The sequence below is a fragment of the Lissotriton vulgaris genome, chromosome 1_1 (genome assembly GCF_964263255.1).
Source record: "Lissotriton vulgaris chromosome 1_1, aLisVul1.2, whole genome shotgun sequence".
NCBI classification, from domain to species: domain Eukaryota; kingdom Metazoa; phylum Chordata; class Amphibia; order Caudata; family Salamandridae; genus Lissotriton; species Lissotriton vulgaris.
Window position 1 is genome coordinate 1,119,642,094 of NC_141685.1, and position 25,510 is coordinate 1,119,667,603.

Genomic DNA, 25,510 nt, shown 5'->3' on the forward strand with positions numbered 1-25,510 from the left:
CGCTAGAGGAGCAAGAAATAAATATTTTTTGGAGAAGGAGGAGACGATGAACAGACTTATGTGTGCTCGGAAACCTCAGAGGTTCAAGAGCTACAATGGCAAGACCTCGATGCAGACTCCCTAGAAGAGTCTGTTGATACCTATCCTTCGAGGCCTTCACCACCAGATGATATTGGTATGTACAACAAAGTCATCAAAAAGACAGCAGATACCTAAGGTGTACAACTTGAGGAAGAAAAAAACCCAATCATGTTTTCTACTCGAGACTTTAATGTCTACTCAATCAAGGAACCGATTCCTTCCTCTGCAGCCAAGTGTACTAGATCAAGGAAAAGAGGCATTTAGGGAGCCTGCCACATGTAAGGCAGTCACACCAAGAGGATTGAAGAAATACAAACACTCCTCCAAGGACCATTTTTACACCAAGGGGTCAGTGGAAGCAGACTCCATTATAACAGACACAGCAAGAAAAAGGGCTGATGTGCCAACCACCACGGGTCCACAACCAGACAAAGCAAGAGGATGGACCTTATGGGGAGAAAGGTCAGTGTCAGTCACCCCCTCGCTCCCGTGACCACAGTTTCCCTCAGGTCTAGGTAGGGCCATGGGGTCTGAGTAGATCGCCCCCTTCATATTTGCCCCTGGCGTCAGATGACCTCCCAAGATCCCTCACTATAAGAGGCAGGGGGCTCTCTTGCACTGTCCGCGTAAGGACATGCCTTGCGGAGGAAGAGAGTGTGTTTGGGGAGGAGGCAGTTTTCCCACATGGAAAGTGCCATTCAGTGGTAGTCCGTGTTGTCTTATGCCCGTATGCACTAATGCTTATTGTTTTGAGTCGGTTGGGTGCATTTAGCGGCTCACATGTGCTACCTTGGCACCGAGCAGAGGCCATGCTTTGATGCGGGACGGTGGAGTAGGTGTTACACCCCGGGAGGAAGGGATACTTGAATGTACGGTACCGCGCCATATTCTGTAATGTTGTGGACAAAAAAGTATGGCGTGTCTAGTGTTTGGCAGGTTTTCAGGATCTTTGTGTGTGTGGTGGGGTGGGGGGAGAGACACCAGGGCCCTCTGTGAGACGGGCAGGTTCTTTCCCTCTAGTGACTCGTATAGCATCTCAGGACGTGAGCTTCCCAGTCACGATGGCCATGCGTGTGCTGTCAGTGCTGGCAGTATTAGCGGAGTATTTGCTGCTTGGTGCTGGCAGTAGCAGCAGGAGTTTACTGCTCAGTGCTGACGTTATGGTTAGTGTTTCTCGCTCAGTTTCGTCAGCATTTCCAGTATGTTTACTGTACATGGCTGACTATTAGCAGCATGTTTACTGTCAGTGCAGGCAGAGTTCTTACTGTTCGGCGCCGGGGGTATCAGTAGCATGTTTATTGCTCAGTTCCATCAATTTTTGTATTATGTTTGCTGCTCAGGGCTGGCAGTATTAGCAGCGTGTTTACTGTCCGTGCAGGCAGTGTGCTTACTGCTTGGCGCAGGTAGTACTAGCAGTGTGTATACTCCTTAGTGCAGACAGTGCCCGCAGTGTGTTTTGCTGCTTGGTGCTGTATCAGCAATACGTTTACTGCCCAGTGCTGACCGTTCATCACTGTGTGTGTGTGTGTGTGTGTGTGTGTGTGGTGCTCGTTGGTGGTTGATTACTGAACAGACTTGGCAGTAAAGAGTTATGCTTGCCTGTTGGCGCTGACCGTGTTAGGCGTCTGTTTTCCTCCTGTATTGGCAGTGTATTTACTGCTTAAATCTAGAAGTATTAGTAGTGTGCTTACTTCTTGGCGCTTTACATTATTAGCAGTCCTCTGCACTTTGCTCACATTGTTAACTGTACTTACTGCTCAGGGCTAGAAGTATTAGCATTGTTTTTACTCCTTAGGGTAGGCTGTAATAGTAGTGTGTTTACTGTTCAGTATTAGTAGTATTTACTACTCGGGGCAAACCGTATTATTCAGCGTGTTTATTGCTGAGTACTAGCAGTATTTGCACTATAGTTAGTGTTCATTGGTTGCCGTGTTAGCAGGTTGTTTACTACTCACTTCTGGTGGTATTTGCAGTGTCACAGTATTTATTTCTTGCTCAGTGAAGCCAGTATTATCATTGTTTACTGCTGAAGGCTATACTAGTATTAGCAGTGTGTTTATTGCTATGTGCTAGCAGTATTTGCATTGTAATGTTTGTTCATTTCATTGGTGGACTTGTTAGCTTGCTGTTTACTACTCAGTCAGTCATAAAACTTTTATTCGGTTACAATTTAACATAACCATAAAAAGTGCATACACTGGTTAAGACTACTTTCTGGATACATCTTAGTTAATAAAAACACAATTCATTATATGCATTTGTTTTTAAAAAGATTTAAAAAAGTTCATTTAACAAGTAGGTACATTTGAAACAGTAAACTATACCATGAGTTATACTACACCATATTTTTGGGCATAATTCTATTGTATTCGTTACAGGATTGACATTAGATCCAAGGTCCATAAACAACAATAGACATTAAGGGTATAATTTTAGCGCAGGTAACTAAACCCCACAAACACTGCACCGAGTATTAAGACATTGTTTTAAGAAACCGGCTTCACATTTTGCGTTATGTACAGAGTTCAAGGACTGTAGTGCCAAAAAAGCGGGCCGGCACGTTCTCAAACCCATTGTGCGCAGTATAGGCAAGATCCAGCGCTTACGCAGAATCATGTAATATCTGCAAAATAGTATTATATGAATTGTTGACTAGTCTGAAGTCTCATCACAGGGACATTTCGTTAGGTTATGTGACCAGTCATGCTGCTTCGGATATGTGACTCGGTGGTCAAATGTATTAAATCTGAACCTAGTCAATAAATACTTATCATAAGTACTTAAGTAAAAGGTTAAATATGGCTGGATCCCCAGGGAAGTTTGAAGACTTAAAATATGTGCGTTTGAGGATTTGTTTATTTCCTGTGTCAATCGTAGTTCCCTAAGGTGGGAGAGACAAAGTTTTTTCAAATCTTTCCTAGAAATGTCCGTCAGCACAGATGGATCCCAGAAGTATACAATACGATCCAGATCGCCTAGGAAATTCTTTCCGTACTGGAGCCATGGTATTTTATGCCAATTAGCTAAGGCCAAACAGTCTGTTAAGAGTGAGCGGGTTAGGTGGCACTGCGTTTTAGTCCAAACCCGGTGCCACAAAAGGATCGGCTGGATCCTGATATCGATCAGATAATCGATTCCCAGCTCAATGTGGCAACCATACATGGGGGCGCTTTGGGGTACGGCCAGCAGATATTTTATAAACCCATTCTCTACTATTTGAAGGGCTTCAACTGGTGCGTACCCCCAGACCCCTGCGCCGTAGGTGGCTATGCTATGGCATTTAGCGTAATAGATTTTCAATAATTCTGCTGCAGCAGGCTTGCCCAATTTCCTTGAAAAGGAAACTAGGGCTGACGTTGCTCTCTGAAAGAGCCATTTTTTACTAACTAAACCTTGCTTCCAGCTTAATTTGTCATCCACTAGGATTCCTAGGTATGGATACATACTAGTTCGTTCCAACCTAACATTATCGATGACTATTGGTTTGGTTTTCTTCGCCTTAGGCCCAATATGCATTACGAAAGTTTTGTTTTTGTTTACTTTTAAGCCCAGAGAAGACATACATTTGCAGTACTTATTTACTTGAGATTGAAGTTGATTGAGAGTTCTTGCTAATATAACAGAATCATCTGCATATAGTAATGCAGGGATAGGGCGATGGTTAATAGTTGGAAGGTCCTGGCTCCCTTCAAGCATGGCCACTTCTAAGCCATTTGTGTACAGATTAAATAAGAAGGGAGCCAGAACACAGCCCTGTCTGACCCCCCTGTTAACAATGAAGGATGGTAATAATTCTCCATTCACTCCGTATCTGACGCAAGCAGAGGCGTCCGAGTAGAGTTTGTGGAGAAAATTGATGAGGGGGGGGTCGACTCCTAGCTTGCCGAGTATGGACCACAGCTTTGAATGGATGACACAATCAAAAGCTGCGCTAAGGTCGACGCACACTAGGTATAGGTTAGCCCCTTTGGCTCCTGCATATTTGCCAATCAAGAGGGCTAGATTTAGAGCCTGCCCCACAGTGCCAAGGCCCTCCTGGAAACCATATTGCAGGTCGGTCATGATGTTGTTCGTGGTTGCCCATTCCTGGAGACGCTCCAGGATTAACCGACCCGCAACTTTACCCAAGGAATCCAGGAGGGAAATCGGCCTGTAGCAGGCTGGGTTATTACGCTCACCCTTCTTAAAGATGGGAAGGAGAATTGAGGTGGACAAAGAATCTATTAGGCCTACATTTGTGACAGCGGTCATAACCTGTGTGATAAGAGGTGTCCAAAGGTCAGGACAGTATGCAAAGATGTCCAGAGGAACCCCGTCCGGGCCTGGTGCCTTGCTGGTCTTAGAAGAAGATAGTGCTTTAATGACCTCCTCATGGCTAAACACCAGATCTGTAGGATAGATCTGGTTTGTATTTCCATGTCCAACCTCCCTACCTTCAGTGGTGGTCTGTGTAAGTTGACCACCAAATATTTTGGAGAAGTGTGCTACCCACTCTTTGGCCGACACCGCCACATCAAGATGGCGGACAGTGGCGGAATCAACCAAAAAGGGTGATTTAACCGTGCGCCAAAACAGAGAGCTGTCTTTTGTTAGACAACTCTCATGAAGTTGGGCCCACAGTTTTTTCTTAATTTCTTTCCTGCGATTGTATAGAGCTAAATTATAACCCTTTCTGAGTATTTTGATTTCATCATGGTCTCTAACAGGCTTGTGTAGAGCTAATTTTAAATTATTCAGGGCTTTACGACAATCTAAATTCAACCAGCCATTAGTTTTTGGTTTCTTGGACTTTTGGTTGCTAGTCAGCTCTTCCCGTATTATTCTGACAATTTCCAAAAAACTGTCGATAATCAATTTAGGAGAAGAGTCTGGTGCCAAACAAGTATTCAACCAAGGTAGGGCTCTGCTTATAACTTTTTTCGAAATTTCTGCTGGATTGATTTTAGCCCATTTTAATGAAAACCCATTTGTTTTGTCAATGATTGTTGGTTCAATAGACTCAGCTTATCAGGTTGAAAAAAAACATTCCGAAATATTAATGAAATGCTATTTGGAAAATTATCACTACTAGAGTCAGAACCTGCGGTAAAATTAGACAGTTGGCCCTTTAAACTTTGGGAACAAAGTATGTAGTCAATTACACTTGACAAGCCCCGCCCGTGAAACGTTGGCTTAAAATCAACAGGCGGTTCGACTAATTCGTTTGCAAAGTCCATTTCTAAAGAGAATAAACAATCATTCAAACAGTTACCTTCCTTTGTATGGTGATAATGTGTAAGTGGAGAGCCATTACATCCTTAAGGCCACAATTACCGTTCTTACAGTTAGTACATAATGACATGTTGAAGTCCCCTCCCCATATCAGATAGGATGTCTTAGTATTAGGCTTGGTCCGCAGTTCGTTCAAGAGACATGTTATTTCGGTTAAAGTATTTACACAGTCTGCCTGAGAAAGATTGTTATAGAAGTTAACAAAAATGATCGTCACACATTTTTTGAATGTAACCCTTAAAATGTGGTAGTTCTTGTGACACTTCATGATATTTGCTTCCATCGATGGGAGATTATTTGCTACGTAAAGAGCAAGTCCACCCTTAGATCTGCCTGAGATACTAGGGCTGGCAGGAACATAGTAGGTTTTAAAGCCTAGTAAATGTACAGGTACAGTGGACCATGTCTCCTGTAAGCATAATATCTGGTGGGGTTTAACGGTGTCTAACCAAGTCGGGAGGTTGGTTTTCGTGCAAAGACCAGCTACGTTCCAATATAAAACAGAGAGAGTTAAGTAGGGATTTGGCGTGACATTAGTTTCAGGTTTCAGTGTGCCTTGTGGTATATCCTCTAAGTTGACAGAAGTAGCTTGAGTGTGGATAGTCTCCTCAAAAGGCCCTAGATGTAGTGAGCTGGAGATTTCCACCTCCCCCATATCTGTTAATAGCTTGGTTTCAGTGGTAACAGTTGTAACGGGCCCTAATTGGTCAGTACTGATGCCTGTTAACCCAAGCTTTGGCATTGTTACCAGGGGAATATCCCTATTAATCAGTACTGTATTAATTGGAACTGTGGAATCAGCCCAACTGGGTTTCCGGCCATGATATAAAGGATGTAAACGGCCCAGCCTATCTTGTGGGGTACTCGGTGATGGTCAGTCGACCAATTCTAGGCAGTCAAACCTGTTGGAAACTGGTACGCCTCTCCAATCTACATTGAATGGCCTGCCTCTGTCTCTGTTACCTGACCAATCTACCCACTCCCTTCTCCTGTCCCATTGCCCTGCTTGGGACCAGCCACCGCCTTGACCTCCGTAACCTGGCCAATATGCCCAGTCACTTCTTCTGTCCCAGTTCCCTACTTGGGTCCAGTCCCCACCTTGATCTCAATTGTAGCAATGTGCTGGGGGGTAGAAAAAAGCAAGTCTTTTAGTGTTGATTCAGTCATTCTTAACAGTTGAGATTCTACTCGCACAGTGTGGGGGCAATGGTCTGTTTATGTTAAGCCAGTGCTGTACCTTGTTTTTAAGGGACCAGCTAGGTTCCATCGTATTGGGACTCAACTCTGGAACCCCCGTCATTATCACTACAAAGGGGCTACAATCCGGGGGTAGATGTACTGGAAGCGCAGTTCTCCCCCTATTCCTATCGTTGGCAAGTTGTATCCCTGCTGGTTTAGCTGGGGCAACCTTCTGCGAGTCAAGTGTGACGGCGTTTTTTTGGAACGCAGGGTCTTTTTTCGCGTCTACTGGGGTAGATTTCGTCTTTACATTGGTGGCCTGAACGGTAGCTTTAGTTATTGGAGTGCCTACGGGGCGAATATTCTTAATCGAGTTTTGGACCCCTGTTGTGGCCCCCTCTACTCCCTTGGGGATATTTGCACGCACCTTAGAGGCTTTTACGGGTGCCTGCAAATCAGCCAATTTCTTTTCTAGATTTGAAAGGGACGTTGCTATGGGCTGTATATACGATTTTATAAGTTCACCTAATCTGATTAAAAGTTGATTGTTTAACCCACAGATCTTACACCCACCCTCCGGGCTGTCAGTGTCAATAGAATTTTCTGCGTTTAACGAGGGAGTTAAAATATCTATGTGATTAGTCTGTGACTCTTCCTGCCTTAAAAAATCTTGGCCCTGGGCCTGTGGACTGGGTAAATCGGTTAATGTAGTATGAGCTTTCCCTTTGACTTTTGTTTTTGTTGGGCTCTTTTTCTTGGGTATAGCACCCTCCCTTTTGCCCCTGGAAGTTTCCAAGGCAGGACTTACCCGCCTCGGGGTAACAAAAAGTTCAGGGGTTTTGTCCAGCGGTTGACTAAGTTGTGAGTCCGTTAGGGCCAGCGAGGCCGACAAGTCGACCGTATTTGGGACTGTGTGGATGTCAGCAAGTGTTTCAACTACGTATTATTTACCCGCTGGTTATTGGGTGTCCTTACTGACGCTAATAATCCCAGTGAGGAGCGCTTAGCTGCAGCCAGATCTAATAAGACCCTACGGTCCAACAAAAGTATGCCTTGGTCTATGGCATCGTTGGCTCTGTTGATAAACTGGTCTATTGGGCCAATCACCGGTGCAGCACCCTGAGCAGCTTTATTCCTCATACCTCTCGTCGTCATGATAGCTGGAAATAGGTGGCACTCAGAAGGATAGTTGACAACCTGCTAGGGCTTAGCAAGACGTTATAAACAATGTTAGATATGTGTGGTCCATATAAGCAGAGTATATCTTTTAGTTCAAATATAAGAGGGATGGCCCAGTCCAGTCTTACCCGGTCTTTAACGGGCTTAAACGGGCCCGGGCTTTGCCCGGCGTCCGGCGAAGCGGCTTCTGTGCCGCTTTTGTGCACCTCCTGGTGCGGGCGCGTCGGTAGCGGTGCGCGCCGCCGCAAAGCCTGCCGGGAGTTGTGGTCCCGGAGCGGCGGCGCGAAGAATGGTACAGCTGACTCTCGGCCGGTGGCGGCGTGGGTTCTGCTTTCTCGTTTTGGCCCCCAATGACTCTCGGCGGTGGCGGCGTCCCAGTGCTGCTTTCAGGTAAGTGGCACCCCTGTTTACTACTCACTTATGGAGGTATTTGCAGTGTCAGTCATTAGTTGCTGCTAAGTGAAGCCAGTATTATCATGGTTTACTGCTGAAGGCTAATAGTATTACCAGCTTCTTAAATTCAATCAACATTTGAACAGGGACAGGGGGCTTATTTCACGAATTCCCTAATTTTAATAGAAACTGATTTTATATTATTTGGTCATGGCTGAAAAACAGCTTTATTAAATGCATTATGTTAGCAATATGTCGTGAGAGCATGTTGAGCTAGCTTCTTACATCCTTTGTCTGAAATAGTTTAGCAAAAAAATATTAGACCGTTTTCTTAGGTTTATTTAGCAGAATTGCTGACCTTTGACCTAGAGACCTCCACCAACTTAACAAAAGCTGTGTAACAGTGTAAAGAATCACTGAAATTGCTAAACGTTTTATGTTGTCTAAGCCAACATGACCGATGCGTTATCAGGTCCCGCGGACAAAAGAAACCAAGCATTTGCAATGCAATAGGTCTTGCAGTTACACAAGTTTAAGCTATGACCATGCCCTTTTATTTGTTTTAAAAACGAAAACAAAAATAAAAGGCATTGTTATTTGCAATGTCAATAGCTCAAAATTGCGTAAATCCGAGACCTATTGCATTGCAAATGCTTGTTTGCTCTGCAGCGGAAGTTTCTTCCAAAGAGGGTTCCCCTATCTTGGGACTTAATTTACCCTCTGTGGGGTAGTGGTAGCTGTTATATAGCTTGCCCTCTGCTAGGGAGTTCTGGTCGCCTTCGGGACCCTGCTCTCTATGGCTTTTATGTATGTTGCTGATGGTTCTTTAGGTTGTGTGCGCGGACACCTCATAGTAGTGTCTGGGCAGTTCCTCGCCTTCCTGCTCCTGTCCTGGCGGCTGCGATGATTGTGTTTCTCCCTTTGTCAGGCGTTGCCTCCCAGTTCTCCTGGGGCTCCGGGCTGTTCTTCCTGCTTCTGGCGGTTTATTACTGCCAGCGCCGTTGTGTCTGGTCTTTTACCTTCTGTCTATGAAGGTCTTCTGTCTATGTCCTTCTTTTCCCTCGTTTCCTTGGGCCCTCTAGGCTTTTCTAATTCCTCTTCCTTCTGGCATTGGATGGAAGCTCTGTTGCCTTGTAGGGGCGTGGGGTGCTTCGGCCTCCCTGCCCTTGCCCTTGGTTCCCCTGTTGTGAGTGAACTGGCTTCTTCAAATCCTTTCTTCTTCCTACATCCCCCTTGGGGTCGGTGGTGTTCTGCTTGTGGGGGTCCCACCCCCCTATGCCTGGGAGGACGGGGCTCTTAGCCCTGCCCATTGGACTAGTCCCCTGTGGGCCTCTGTTATGTCCCGGCTGGTGGGGTCCTTCCGTAGGCCCTCCTTCCCCGTGGGTATGGCTAGGGTATCTATTCTACGGGAAGGGATCTGTGGCTAGTAGTCTCTATCAGATGTAAAAGTTACTTACCTCCGGTAAAAGTGGATCTGGTGGAGACGATTCTAGCTGCAGATTCCTTCACGGCCTGCCCTTCTTCCCCGTTCTGCGAGGACCCTTAGGCTTGCCCTTCTGCACTCGCCTCCCAGTGGATGGCTTGATGAGTGTGTGCATTCTTTTGCTCTTTGATGAACCGTTGTATTGCTTTTTGTTCCTTCCTGTGCTTTGGCACTGTTGAGGTTGGATCTATAGGTACTCATGGGTTCCTCTGCTCTGGTTGTTCCAGGATTGAGGAATGGCCTTCCTTTGTCCCTCCTTTCCCTACCACTTGTTTCTGAAGGTCCTGGCTCCTCTGCTACCCTCTGGGTGTGGGTCATTTGGCCATGCCCTGCCCTGGCTCCCTTGGGGGGTGGTCGCACTCTGTGCTGGGGTTGCCTTGAAGGTCTGTCGTTCCCTGTTTGTCTTGGAACTGGTTTCCCTTCATGGGTCTTGGTTGGGGTTGTAGTCCCGCTACATGTTGTCATGACACTTTGCATATGTTCCTTGTCTGTTTTCATGACTGGCAGGGTAGCTGTTCAGTGCTGTGTACTCTTCTTTCTCCTTTCCCTGCTTTTGGGTGCTGCTGTGTTGGCACTGCTTCTTTTGGTGTTCTTCATCACCATTCCTTTTTCATTTTTCTTTTTCGCACACTGTTCCCATGCTTCCACAGTTTCCCTGCTGGCTCCGCGTTGTGGCGTGGAAAAGTTCTCTGAAGAAAACTGACATAGGCGCTCCGGGTGGGACTTATGCGACCTCGCTGTCGTCACGTACGCGGACAACGCTTGGCCCGGAGTAGCATAATGCTGTCCGCCGGCGCGCAGGTATGCTGTGGCAAAAAGTTTTCCAGATCAAGTCTCACGCCTGGGGATAATTCTACGCGAAGGAATCTGCGACTAGAATCTTCTCTACCAGATACATTGTTACCGGAGGTAAGTAACTCATACATTACTCCACATACTTCCTAATTTCAAAGATAGACTGAACACTGCGTCCGATATTGGACCTCAGATTTCTCAACAAATTCATAAGACTCAAAGGTCAAATGACAACACTGCAAGAGTTGATTCCTCAATTGCAAAAAGAAGACTACATGGCAACTATAGACTTAAAGGATGCCCACTTACACATTCCCATGAACAAGAAACACAAGAGGCTAGTGTGATTTGTGGTCAAGGAAACCAGGTCACAAGCATTAGGAGTTGGGAGGATCTAGTGGTTGTCATGCATGCAGTACAGCAGGAAATAGCATGGTGGACCCAAACAAACCTGTCACAAGTGAGACTTTTCACACAACCAACTCCAACAGTGACCATAATGACAGATGCTTCACAGATAGGTTGGGGCGCGCACATGAACAACCTCAAAGTAAGGGGATTGTAGAAACAGCAGGAAACTGAAGCACATCAATATCCTAGAGTTAAAAACCATGTTCCTAGCCTTAAAGGCCTTTCAGAAAGAGATCTACTGAAGGACAGTTCTAATACAAGCCGACAACAAAACCACCATGTTTTACATTAACAAGCAAGGAGGAACAGAGTCATTGGCACTCTCGACTCTAGCTCAGCACCTCTGGATGTGGACAGTCGTGGGCAGTCCCAAGGAACATAAACATAATAGCAGTACACCTACCAGAAAAAGACAATGTAGAAGCAGATAGGCTGAGCAGACCAACGTCATCATCCCACGAGTGGGAATTGAATCAAACAGAACTCCTTAAGATTTTTCACAGTGGGGAACACCGCAAGCAGACCTCTTTGCAACAGTCCACAATGCAAAATGCCAACTTTTCGCATTCAGCATCCTTGCCATCAGTCCGTGGGGAATGCGCTATGGATAGACTGGTCAACTAGATTTGCTTACACTTTTCCATCGATGCCACTTCTCCACAGAGTGATCAATAATGCAAGACCAGCCACATGACAATGATTCTCATCGCCCCACAATGGGCGAGCCAGTCTTGGTTATCAGAGATAATGGATCTATCGCCCCACAATGGGCGAGCCAGTCTTGGTTATCAGAGATAATGGATCTATCTCAAGGATAAATTCACAGATTGCCAGGAAGACAAGCCAAGACTTAAAAACAATGCAAAAGGGGAAAGTACTTCACCCGGGAGCCTGAGCCTTGCAGTATGGCTCCTGAGGTCCTAGAATTTGCACACCTAAAAGTACCAGAAAGCACAAATACAGTTCGAGAGGCAAGGAAGCCACCCACTAGAAAATGTTACACGCCAAAATGGAAAAAATACTCCCAATGGGGGCCTCAAAGAGTGCCTTTCCAAAAAGATCACAACGGAAAAGACTGGTTCGAGGCATGTCAGCTGTAGACCACATGCGGTGCATAGCCTGCCATCTAGGGTTGGATCCGTTTCGGTCCATTGCTAGATTGTTTTTTTTCTGCCATCGGGTTCGAATGTGTGTTGCTGCGCTCCGGTTTGGAACAGTTTCTCGGGTTCCCTTCGACGAGCAGTCCACTACCCTCAACTGTATTGTTCTCGATCACGTTCCTCATTCTCTGCATATCGTCTCGAACCAAGAATCTTCGATCGGAAAACTCGTGGAGGGGCATTGGGCCTAACCACACCAGGCTCGCTAGCAGTCGATGGAACGGACTCCATTCAAGCTCTGTCCTGGGTATCGTGCCAAGTTTTCGCACCCCGACCTGCACAAAGTGTTCAATCTGTTTGTTCCCGGAACACAACGAGAAAGACTGCAACGCGTGCCGAACGTTTGGATCAAAGAAGACGCTTTGTTACCATCGGGCTCAACATCACGAGATGCAACACCAGGGTGGATCCGTACCGGGCATCCGACCGTTAAGATACACACCCTCAAGGAGCCGAGGAAGAGGAACATGTCTCAGTGTCCCAGCCTGACTCCGACATGGAAGAAGAGAACCAAGTTATACCGGGTCAGTGTACCATGAGTACAGAAACCCCCTTGCCCCAACAACCAAAACCGAAAAAGGCTCTGGTCCTTGCTCTGGCTGTGGGCCAAGGTTGGCACCGATAAAAAGTTTTGAGCACCCTGCACCTGGGCCCGGCGCCGAAACACAAAGAAAAGCCTTCCGGCTCGGTCTGTCTCATGCCGGCGCAGAGCCGAAAACCTAGACGTCGAAATTCAAGCATGTCCATGTTCCATCTTTATCTAAGCCTAAATCTTCGGTGCCAAAGAATTCCAAGCCGAAACTTTTGACGCCGACAACTGCAGGTAAATATAAAATAGACGCTGACAAAAGAGCCTCAGTTTGATGTTCCACTTTCTGATCTGAAACAAAAAGAACTGGTTATTAACCCAGATACTGGACATATTCATGCCTAATTGCATGAAAAAAGGAAATTGGCCCATCGAGATGAGCATCACATACCCCTGAAGAAAAGGAATGTGGGTACAAACCCATCACCACCTTGTGCGGGACCTCCTTCACCTACTAATCCTCAACTACTCATTACACCCACTAATTCATCACCACTATCACCTGACCCACAGGATGAAGGGGATAGGGATGAGGGTAGGCCAGAAGATGCGTCGCTCACTGGTTGGAGTGCTCATCTCCAGACACATACAATTCAGGGCTTGTGGAGCTTGCAGCACAAGCAGCTTCACATAAACCATCTAGAGCTGCAAGCGATTTCTCTAGAACTGAAAGCGTTTCGAGTTCATCTAGTAAGCAAAGCTGTGCTGATCCGTACAGACATGACAGCAATGTACTACATACAAAAACAAGGTTGGGGACACACACTCCAGCTCTCACAACTAGCACGGACCACCTGTAGATGGGCCATACATCACAGAATGTTTCTCCTGGCAGAACACTTTCCAGGAGTAAACAATCAGATTGCAGATCTGCTCAATCATCAAAGACAACGGACTCACAAATCGGAACTCCAACCTCAATTTCTCCTCCCATTCTTTCAAATGTGGGGCTTTCCAGACCTAAATCTGTTGGCCACAAACCTAAACGCAAAATGCCCAAACTTCCATCCAGACATCCACACCCATTGTCCGAGGGCAATGCACTATGGAGGAATTGGTCAGGGATATTTGCCTACCCTTTTCCGCCTCTCCTTCTCATTCCATTAGTGGTTCAGAAGCTCAAAGGCGTCCCTGACATTAATCCTAGTTGCTCCCAAATGTGCTGGACAACCCTGGTTCACAACCCTGTTGGAGCTCTCAGTAGTTCCTCACCAAAAACTGCACCTCACTCCCAATCTGCTCACTGAGAGCCATGGAGAAATATGATATCCAGATCCCAGCCATCTCAACCTTGCTATCTGGCACCTGAAATCTTAGAGTTTGGCTACCTTAATTGTCTGCCAGTATATAAATATTATCAAAGAGGCTAGATGTCCTACCACAAGAGCATGCTATGCAGCAAAGTGGAAGTGATTTGTGATGTACTGCAATAACAATCAAACAGATCCACTGAACGCTTCAGTTCAAAACAACATTTGCTATTTACTACATCTGCAGCGTTCCAATTTAGCGTACTCTTCCATACACCTACATCTTGCTGCAATAGCCGATTACCTACAGATCAGAAAACATCTCTTTTTAGAGTGACTGTCATCAAAGCATTTATGGAGGGACTTAAAAGAATCATTCCTCCAAGACTTCCACCTGCTCCAGTGCAGAATCTCAACATTGTCCTCACCAAGCTAATGGGTCAATCCTTTGAACCATTGCAAAGATGTGAAATACAATGTCTCAATTGGAAGGTAGCTTTCCTCATAGCTATCACATCTCTGAGGAGAGTGGGTGAGATTCAGGCACTAACCATAGAAGGACCATTCTTACAAATGCACCAAAACAGTGCTTCTGCGGACCAACCCTAAATTTCTACCAAAAGTAATTTCTGCCTTTCATATCAACCAATTTGTTGAGTTGCCTGTGTTCTTTCTGTTTCCTTTTGCAGGTCTCGTTCCTAACCAGGATATCAAGACAGGTGTACTAATACATTCACAAACGAACACACTGACCACAAAGAAAAATGAAAGCAATTTTTACTCAAATACTTTCACATGTGAAGACAAATTACTTCAATCACTGTCCCAAAACGAATATTTAAAACATATATGGCACAAAACCTTTGTGCTAAAGCATAATACACACTAAAAACAACAAGTAAAATGTGTTACTTCATATACGTTTTGGAATCAACAACTATATATATATATATATATATATATGTTGTATATGTTGATTCCAAAACGTATATGAAGTAACACATTTTACTTGTTGTTTTTAGTGTGTATTATGCTTTAGCACAAAGGTTTTGTGCCATATATGTTTTAAATATTCGTTTTGGGACAGTGATTGAAGTAATTTGTCTTCACATGTGAAAGTATTTGAGTAAAAATTGCTTTCATTTTTCTTTGTGGTCAGTGTGTTCGTTTGCGAATGTATTAGTACACCTGTCTTGATATCCTGGTTAGGAACGAGACCTGCAAAAGGAAACATTGAAATACTAAAGCAGTGTGTATTTTTGTCCGACAGAACCATTATTATTTTGTCTATTACCCACCCAGGTTCTGAGGGTTACAGGGTTACCCCATTACATGTAATGTGTTCTTTCTGCAACCAGATTCTGTGGCAGAGCGTACTTTACACACGTCAGATGTGAAAAGAGCTATTCTTTACTATATAGAAAGGACAAAACCTTTCCGCATAACTAAAACAACTATTTGTCGCTTTTGCTACACCACATAAAGGCAATCCTACATCAAAATCAGACATTGCAAGGTAGATAGTCCAGTGCATTCAAATATGCTATGCAAAAGCAAAAAGAACTTTAACAATTCCCCCAGGAGCGCACTCCATACGCAAACTAGGGGCTTCTATGGCATTCTTATGAAATATACCCATTGATGATATCTGCAAAGCAGCAACATGGTCTACACCTCACACATTCATAAAACACTATTTTGTAGATGTGTTAGGAAGACTGCAAGCTAGTGTGGGCCAAGCAGTTTTACGTACTCTATTACAGACCACTGCAACAGCTACAGGTTAGCCACCGCTTTGGGAGATAACTGCTTTTTAGTCTATGCACAGCATCTGATCTGCAGCTCACATGCTTCGAACGGAAAATGCTACTTTTGCTTTTCTAGCCAATACTCTAATTCCGGAAATTTGCCTGGCGGCAACATGGTCTTCATTACACATGTTCACGAAACATTACTGTGTATACATTCAAATGAATAAAGAAGCACAAGTAGGACAAAAAATCTTGCAACATCTATTCACAAACCAGTGCTAATCTTCTACCCAGCCACTACAAGTCTAGCAAACCGCTACATTGTCTATGCACCGAACGTGAATCCAGAAAAGAACCACGCTGCAAAACGTATAGTTTCTTACCGGTCGGTGTGGTTTTGCAGTTTGAAGAATTTTTGGGATTCACTAGCGAATCCACCCTCCTCCATCAAGGAAGATAAGACAAGATGGCGACCAAAGTTAGGAGCTTCTGGAGGAAGCACGTAGATGTCACAGGACGACACCAAATGGTGGTATGTCGACGCCCACCAACAGAAAAAAAGGACAAATTCATCAATTCAGGACCCAACAGCTAGATGGCGGAATAATGCACAGCATGTGAAGCCAAAAAATGTCTTCAAGCTGTAAAACTACACTGACTATACGTTACAGGGCAGGGGTGGTGCCTATATACTGCTGTGTGCCATAACTTCCGGAGGCGGTGCATAGCTTCAGTGGAATCCAATGGCTCCACCTGCCAGTGCATGAGAGCAATTGTTCAAAGTTGTACAAGTCTGACATTCGGGGTAATTAAAAAATGGATGATTAATCTGCTGTTCGGGTACCCGCTTAAAAGTGCATTATCAAAGCAAGTAACTTGTTCTATATGTAGGTGCCAGGCTCTTCGCTGAGAGTAGTATTTCCTGCAATGAAAGTCCTCCTAGGTTATAGACATTCTAGATTAAAAGCAATTGTTGACTGTCTAAAAGGTCTGACTGAAGATTAGAGCCTGAGAAAAGCTTTATAGCAGGTGTTGCAGTTTTCCTGTGTAATCAGTGAATTGTGTAATCAGTAACTTGTCTCTCACAGCTAACCATGGAGACGGCCCAAAGGATGGTGTAGGGGAGGCTGGTGCTACAGAGGGAGATGAGAAGAAGAAGCGTCGCGGAAGGAAGAAGAGCAAGTTGGAGGACATGTTCCCAGCCTATCTTCAGGTGAGGAATGGTTATTTAGGAGACATTATTCCCAAGTATTAAAACAGGAGTTTCTTAATCTAATATTGGTTATTGGCTTTGTTTGTCGAAATGCTGCCCCCAAATAATTAGGTCCTTTGTCTGTGGCAGGAGATACTGCTACCTAGCATAGATAAGGTGATCTAGGAAATATGGTTGATCTTTCTGTTGACTGTCATCTATCTCCTCAACTTCTTTTATGTTGGGCTTTTAGGAGGCCTTCTTTGGGAAGGATCTTATCGATCTAACTCGAAAGGCACTACTGTCTTCCGGTGATGCAACCATGCGGCAGAGCACTCAGAAAGCCAAGAGTGATTGCATTTCCAGTATGGCTTTTAAAGGGGCAGGAGATGGACTAGAGACTCCGTCAAATCAGAAAGGTGAGGATGAGTCTGCCATAGAACTGTTAATGTGGAAGCAGTGTTGTTCCAACATTACTTTGGTGTTTGTGTAATATCTGTACAATACTTACTGTTTTGCAGGTGAGGAAGAGCTGGTGACTATCGCATTAGCTGGCCACGAGGTGTGTAGTAAAGTGTTTGAGGCAAAAACCGAAAACCCAGGTGAGGATTGTAGGTTGGCAGCCATTCCTATAGTGTTGGGTAATGTTTTAAAGTGATAATTACATCATCTCCGCTGATACCGAATTGTTACTTTTCATCTCATTTACATCTCTTGATTGTGTTTGAGTCCATTCAACCACTCCCAAATTTTTACTTTCACATGGTTAGCACCTAAGCAGTGGAAGGAACTGTTTTGTGGATTCTCTGGGTGAGGATTCGAAAATATTTTTTCTTTCTGTACTTTTACAGCATGGGGCTGCTACAGATTCACAGGCTTTGCATTGGCCTGGCTTCAATAGTCTTGATCTTGAGTAGTGGGTAGTGTTTGAAGTTTTGATAACAAAATTGGTGTTCAAACATAAAAAATATATAGTTTTCTGTGGTGGTTGGTGGAAACTCACACCTGGACACTTTAGTTTGTTTTGATAGCTGTTTTCCAAAACTGAAATACACACGAAAATCAGACTTTGACAGAAAGCAGAAGCGATGTTGCATGATAAGTTTTTTGTAGGGTAAGTCTTCACAGTTCATGGCAGAATCACCGACTTAATACAGGCGAATAATTTCACAATAACTGGAAAGTACAACCCTGGGGTAGCAGAAGAGCACAAAAGAGGTACTTAATCTCCATGGAGCTACAATGCTTGGCTTAAATGAATTTCGGTGCATTGGTACATTGTGTGGACAAATGAGCATTTTTAGGGGCTCACTGCTGCAGGGGTTCACCCTTATCAGTCCACTGGTCCTTAAACCAACAAGATGGAGATTAACCCCTTCCATGCTCATGACGAGCTCAGCTCGTCATGAGGTAGCCTGGAGCTGTGCTCATGACGAGCTGAGCTCGTCATGACACTAGCAAAATGGCAATTCCCAGCACAGGAGGGGAATTGCCTTAGCAGCCATAGTGTTAACACAGAGGCTGGAATATAAAAACAAGTTTATTTATCACTCATGAGTGGGACTACATCGATACAGAACCCTCGGGCACTGTATGAGATAGTACAAGGAATACAGGAACAATGGGGTTTATATACTCTGTTCGTTGCTGAATAAGCATGGAGACTCAAAGAGGAGGTACAAGCATGTACAAGAATAACTATCGACTAACATGGGCAGACAAAAATCTCTTATTCTGCAATGTGGGAGGGAACATAAGACAGCTTAGTCAGTTAAAACAGCCTGACAGTTACATTCTAAAACAGGTGCATTCTAGCAACTACAGTCCTTTCTGAGCATGCACAGTGCTCTGGCTCAGTACTAAAGGAGTTAACTACAATTGATGACTCAAGCAGAGTAGGAAGGCAGGCAACAGTGAGGACGGCAGAATCACATGGCTAACACATGGCTAATGCAAATAGATTCCGTATTAAAATGGCTTCAGCTCATGCTAACAGTAATTCCTGTGACTTCCATAATTGTGGCTATATTAGTACAGGCCATGTATTTAATAATTTTTTCCAGTGCCCCCGATATAGTAAAAGAGACCTAAGATGGAAATAGAATGTGGGTTGGATAAACAGACGTCCTCACAGCGTATGTAAAGGTCACTTTGTATGCATATGATACCAGGCACACAGAGGGGAACCAATTTCTGGCCTGAATGAACTCCATTTAACAACATTGTTTATAGATTTTTAGAATCTGCCACTAATGCATGGATCTGAAAGAGACACGTTAGTGATAGATTCCTTACCTTAGAATATCCCCAGGCGTCAGACTGGATCCGGAAACTTTTGTGTAGCAGTACCCTTGCGCGTCGGTAGGCGTCGTCTGCGGCTCCGCGTCAGTCGTCGGCATCGTGATGACGTCGTCGGAGTACTTAGACGCCGCCTCCGCGTGCTGACGTCAGTTCTTCTTTTTTCCGCGCCAGCCAGCGCAGATCTGGAAAAAGCAGTAACCCAGTCAATTTTTGACTAACTTTTTTGTGATCATTTTTGATCCTTTTCGAAGTCTTGCGACTACGATCGGTGCCGTAGGGATGCCTGGTTTCAAGCTTTGTGACGATTGCGACCTCACCATGTCGGTCACGGATCCTCACCGCCTGTGCCTGACGTGTCTAGGCGTCGACCACGACGACGAGGCCTGCCCCGACTGTCGGGCCCTTTCGAGGAAAGCCAGGCGGGAGCGGTCCCGCAGGCGGCTCGAACTCCGGCAGTCGGCCCCGCGCCGAGTGAGGTCCCGGTCCCACGGGAGGTCGAGGGACAGGTCGCGGGGACGGAGCAGTCACAGCTCCGGGAGTCGGCACCACTCCTCCGGGTCCAAGTCGTCAGGTAAGAAACACAAGAAGTCGAAGAGGCATCATCGCTCTTCTGACTCCCCACCGACGCTTGCGCGATGCGGCCAGGGGTTCGGGTGACACCGCCCACGCGACTCCTCGGGAGTCGCGGGCGTCGTGTCCGGCCCCATACCCTCCGGTCCCTGGGCTGAACGCGACACCGGAGGAGATTGAGCGCTTCCTCATGGCCATGAGGTCCCTTTCTCCTCCGACGGGCTCCACGGCGCCTTCGGGCCCAGCGGACCCGTCTGGGGGCCCTAGCGGGTCGGGGGCTTCGACCCCGACGCCGCCTGGTGCTTCGCCGGCGCCTTCGGGACCGGCGCCGCAGGGCCCCACGATCCCGACACCGCCGGTGCCCTCGGGCCCGGCGCCGCAGGGAACAGCGGCACCGGCGCCGCCGGCGCCTTCGGGCCCGGCGCCGCGGGACGCCGCTGGGCCTTCCTCGGGCTCTGGATCGTCACCGGTGGACCTTATGACCCCCCCGGCGTCGGTCCGTCCGGTGTCACCCCCGGCGCCGTCCTCGGGCGGCATCGCCCCGATGCCTCCTTTGTTTCGGTTCCGACGTCGAGGAGCAGCCTCTCGGGGCCGCACCCGACGCCGTTTGGAGATTTTTACTTCTATGAACTGACCTCATTCAATTACGACCCTGAATCTCAGGAGATGGGTGATGAGGAGGATTGGGAGGGGTCTGAGGACCCTCTGACCAAGTAGTGTCAGTCTCAGGAGCACTGGGCAGGAGACCTTGGGGAGGCCAGTGGCCTGGACACCTCTCCAGACACTGGCTTTGTCTCTCCTCCTACCGTGGCTTCGGAGGAGGGGGCTACCTATAGTGTGGTGTTGACGAGGGCTGCCAAAGCCTTGGGCCTTACGCTCCCCGTCGCGGCCCTGAGGACTAACCTCCTCACAGAGGTCTTTAAACCGCAGTCATGCTCAGCTGAGCCTCTGCTGCCCTTTAATGAGGCCTTAACCGACGTTCTTTTGGGCACTTGGTCCAGGCCCGCTACGGGTTCGCCCGTAGATAGGAACGTGGCCAGACGCCACCGCCCGGCTCCGGGCGACCCATGTTTCCTGTCCTCCCACCCCACCCCCGAGAGTCTGGTCATCCAGGCCTCCAATTCCCAGACCGCATTCCCGTCGGCTCCGCCCGACAGGGAATCCAAGAGGTATGAGAATTATGGTAAAAAGATATTCTCCTCCCTTAGTTTGGGACTGCGGTCTTCCAACACCGCATGCCTCTTGGGCCGCTACACCCACTCTCTGTGGGAGACGGTGGCGGAAGTGCTGCCAGAGTGTCCGTTGGAGGTACGAGCCAAACTCGGCCAAGCCCTTGTGGAGGGCCGAGATGCAGCCAAGTATTCTATCCGGTGTGGGCTGGATACCACCGACTCGCTAGGCAGAGCGATGGCTACAACGGTGGCGGTGAGACGCCACGCCTGGCTGAGATGCGCCAATTTTTCGGCAGATGTCCAGAACACTCTGATGGACATGCCGTTCGATGGCCGTCACCTCTTTGGCGACAAAGCTGACCACGCGCTTGAGCGCTTTAAGGACTCCAGGGCTACGGCCAAGTCCTTGGGCCTCTCGGCCCCGCGCCAGCAAACGTGTTCCTTTCGCTCCTTTCGTGGCCAAGGAAGGGGTGTCCCCACAAGTGCCGCCAGCCACTCGCCGCAGACTAACATCCAGCGCGGCGGCGGCCGTGGAAACCGCAGCGGAGGCGGTCGGGGAAACAGGCGAGGTCAGTCGACACCTTCCCCCGCAGCATCCGCCTCTAAACCCTCCTAGTCCGTGATTTTCGGCCCATGTGACGCCAGTGGGAGGCAGGGTTCGCCATCACCACTCTCACTGGCGCACTGTCACTTCGGACAGGTGGGTGCTGCAGATCGTCCGGAAGGGCTACTCCCTCCCCTTCGAGACGACTCCTCAAGCCTTGCCACCGCAACAACACCGCGTATCGGGGGATCACTTGCGGCTCTGCAGTAGGAAGTTTCGGCCCTCTTGGCCAAGGGGGGCCATCGAGCGCGTTCCTGGGCCAGAAGTAGGACGTGGTTGCTACTCCCACTACTTTCTGGTACCCAAGAAGGGCAAAGGGGGCCTACGCCCTATCTTGGATCTGAGGAATGTCAACGGCTTCCTCCGGAAGAAGAAGTTCAAAATGCTGACTCTGGCTCAGGTCTTAGCTGCCCTAGACCCAGGAGACTGGATGTTAGCGTTGGACTTGCAGGACGCGTATTTCCACATCCCCGTCCTGCCGGCCCACCGGCGTTACCTGCGGTTCACGGTAGGCCACGAGCACTTTCAGTTTACCGTACTTCCCTTCGGCCTTACCAGCGCCCCACGGGTGTTCACGAAGGTGATGGCGGTGGTCGCAGCTCATCTGCGCAGGTTGGGGGTCTCAGTCTTCCCCTACCTCGACGACTGGTTGTTGAAGGCGGGCTCGCTCCAGACAGTCGTCAGCCACCTCCGGACTACGGCGGATCTCCTGCACCAGCTGGGATTTTCCATCAATGTGCCGAAGTCGCACCTGTGCCCCTCTCAGAAGTTCCTTTTCATCGGAGCGGTTCTTGACTCGGCGCAGTTTCGGGTTTACCCGCCCGAACAGCGGGTTCGGGATATACAGGCTCTGATTCCAATCTTCCGGCCTTTATCCCGGGTTTCGGTCAGGTTGACGCTGCGGCTTCTGGGGCTGATGGCCTCCTGCATCCTTCTGGTGCATCACGCACGGTGGCGGATGCGGGCTCTGCAGTGGGACCTGAGGTTTCAGTGGGCCCAGCATCAGGGCAACCTGTCTGACCATGTCCTGATCTCGGAGGGCACTGCGAGACAGCTGCAGTGGTGGCTCACGGACCACGATTGGGTCAACGGCAGATCCCTCTCCCTTCCCCAACCGGAGCAAGTGGTTGTGACGGACGCGTCCCTCCAGGGCTGGGGAGGCCACATGGGAGAGGCGGAGATCAGAGGCCTCTGGTCTCCGGCGGAGTCCCGGCTCCATATCAACCTTTTGGAGCTGCGGGCGATTCGTCTAGCACTGAAGGCATTCCTCCCGTCTGTCCGAGGGAGTGTAGTGCAGGTGTTTACGGACAACACCACCGCCATGTGGTACTGCAACAAACAAGGCGGGTTGGGGTCGTGAACCCTCTGCCAGGAGGCTCTGCGCCTCTGGCAATGGCTGGAACATCAGGGTGTGAATCTGATGGTTCAACACCTGGCAGGTTCTCTGAACGCCAGGGGGGACGAACTCAGCCGCTGGTGCATGATGGATCACGAATGGCGTCTGAACTCGGACGTGGCGCAAGGTCTCTTTCTGCAGTGGGGAGAGCCTTGGTTAGATCTATTCGCCACCAAAGAGAACGCGCAAGGTCATCAGTTCTGCGCGTTGGAATTTCCAAGGCGGCACTCGCTCGGAGACGCTTTTCGTCGCGAGTGGAGTTGCGGTCTGTTGTACGCCTTTCCGCCTATACCACTTCTGCCCAGAGTGCTGAAGAAGATCAAGCGCGACCGGGCACAAGTCATCCTTGTGGCTCCGGACTGGGCACGAAGGTACTGGTATCCTGAGCTACTCAGTACGTCAGCCGATCCCCTGGTTCGTCTGCCTCTTCAGGAGGACCTTCTGTCACAGCAGCAGGGGACGGTCCTCCACCCGAACCTGTCCAGTCTCCACCTCCATGCTTGGAGATTGAGCGGCGACAGTTGAGGCCATTTGACTTGCCTCCTGAAGTCTGTAACATCATTCTGGCAGCCAGGCGTCCCTCCACAAAGTCGGTATACGCCTGCAGGTGGAATAAGTTTGTGGCATGGTGCACAGCAAAGGCTGTGGATCCTCTCTGCCCCTCTTTCGGAGGTTCTCCTCTTTCTTCTCTCTCTTGCCCAGCAGGGCTCTGCTCTGAGCACTGTCAAGGGCTATCTCTCAGCTCTTTCAGCCTTTCTGAGGCTGCCTGATCAACCTTCTTTGTTCAAGTCCCCTATCGTTAATCGATTCCTGAAGGGCATCACTCATACGATTTCCTCCTCTTCCCTTTGTGATGCCTCAGTGGGACTTGAACCTGGTTCTTACGTTTGATGTGCGCTCCCTTTGAGCCACTTCACAACTGCCCTCTTCGCCTTCTCTCTTTGAAGACTGCCTTCCTGGTAGCCATCACCTCTGCCAGGAGAGTGAGTGAGCTCCAGGCTCTATCTTGTAAGCCTCCTTTCCTTTCCGTCCATCCGGACAAGGTTGTGTTACGAACGAGGCCCTCCTTCCTACCCAAGGTAGTCACAGCCTTCCACATTGGGCAATTCATCACCTTGCCCACCTTCTTTCCGCCTCCGCACCCCTCGAGAGAGGAGGAGAGGCTCCACCGTCTGGACCCAAAACGTGCGCTCATTTTATTTGAATCGCACACAACAGTTCCGGGTGGAAGATCAACTCTTTGTTGGATACGCGGGCGCTAAAAAAGGGAAAGTGGTGCACAAGCGGACCATCTCCCAGTGGATCATCTTGTGTATCCAGGCGTGTTACTCCTTGGCTAAGAAGGAACCCCCTGTTGGGCTGAGGGCTCATTCCACTCGAGCCACAGCCACTAAAACTGCCTTGGGCCGAGGTGTGCCCTTGCAGGACATTTGCCAGGCGGCTACGTGGGCTTCGCTGCACCCGTTTGCAAGACCTTATTACCTGGACAGTCCAGTCCGGAGGGATGGCTACTTTGGCCGTTCCGTCCTCCAGGACTTTCTGGTGTGATTATTGGTTCGCAGACCCACCACCACGGGGTTGGTATTGCTGGGGTATCTATTCTAAGGTAAGGAATCTATCACTAACGTGTCTCTTTCAGATGCACAAGTTACTACTTGTGTAACGATATATCTGTAAGAGACATTAGTTAGTGATAGATTCCTTACCGACCCACCCATCCTCCCCGTTCTGCGAACCGATATCTAGGGTTAAGGTCATCCCCTTTCAGGGCCCTAGTTTCATGGCACCAGTGTTTGTTTTTGGCATGGCTCTGCGCTTCTGGCGCGGAAAAGCTGTGTCTAAGAACTGACGTCAGCACGCGGAGGCGGCGTCTAAGTACTCCGACGATGTCATCACGGCGCCCACGACGCCGACGATGGACGCGGAGCCGCAGACAACGCCTACCGACGCGCAAGGGTACTGCTACGCAAAAGTTTTCGGATCCAGTCTGACGCCTGGGGATATTCTAAGGTAAGGAATCTATCACTAACTGATGTCTCTTACAGATATATCGTTACACAAGTAGTAACTTGTGCTTCTCTGAAGATGTCCCGTCAATAGATACATGATGTGCATTCCAACAAATGAAAGATGTTTGCAGTATGTTACTTGACATAAATGTCTCCGATTTGAAGTGAAATAAAAGTTGATCACACCCTCTACTTTTGAGAGATGTTGCCATATTCTCCCCTCCTTAGTTTTTTTTCGACATCATTGAAATTGTATACCAGATTACCTTAAGGGGTTCGTGTTAAATTATATTTTTATGGAATGACTGAAGTGATTCCTCCCAGAAATGAATCCCCTTCAAGTCGGTCAGACCATGTAATGGTAACATGGTTTGAGCACTGTTTGAGAGATGCAGAAATGTATCATTGAGAAACCATTATGGATGTTTTTTGGCAGTATTCTTAACGAATTATCATAATATAAGCACTGTGCGTGTATAGCATGAGTTCGTACTGTTAGGTAAGATTACGGCATTGTTGAGAAAACACCATACGTTTATTCTGTAGCTCACTTCACCGTTTCATTTGAATTCAACAGGCCAGAGGTCTTCAAGCCCTGGGGCAGTGTCCCTGAGAGGGGGTAAACGGTTTAGCTTCGGTTTTTGAAAGGGGGCTCTAAGCTTTAGCTAATATGGCCATTTTCAATACCAATGGGGAACCGAGACAGTGAAAGAAAGTGGAGGAT

General features: G+C 47.8%; 1 protein-coding gene and 1 long non-coding RNA gene across 5 annotated transcripts in view; both read left to right on the forward strand.

The window, feature by feature from the left end:
* The window catches only part of KMT2D (lysine methyltransferase 2D), a 1,692,256-nt gene that overhangs the window by 753,095 nt on the left and 913,651 nt on the right, over positions 1 to 25,510 (forward strand). For all 4 annotated transcript variants that reach the window (XM_086963706.1, XM_086963708.1, XM_086963710.1 and 1 more), the window contains 3 exons: positions 16,631 to 16,755; positions 16,988 to 17,153; positions 17,256 to 17,336. In XM_086963706.1, the coding sequence (XP_086819832.1) occupies positions 16,631 to 16,755; positions 16,988 to 17,153; positions 17,256 to 17,336 (372 nt within the window). The remainder of the gene's footprint in view (positions 1 to 16,630; positions 16,756 to 16,987; positions 17,154 to 17,255; positions 17,337 to 25,510) is intronic.
* Positions 9,715 to 12,519, forward strand: LOC147748728 (uncharacterized). Its single transcript, XR_015309590.1, has 3 exons — positions 9,715 to 10,931; positions 10,984 to 11,520; positions 11,572 to 12,519. It is a non-coding gene; the product is annotated as an uncharacterized LOC147748728 (long non-coding RNA).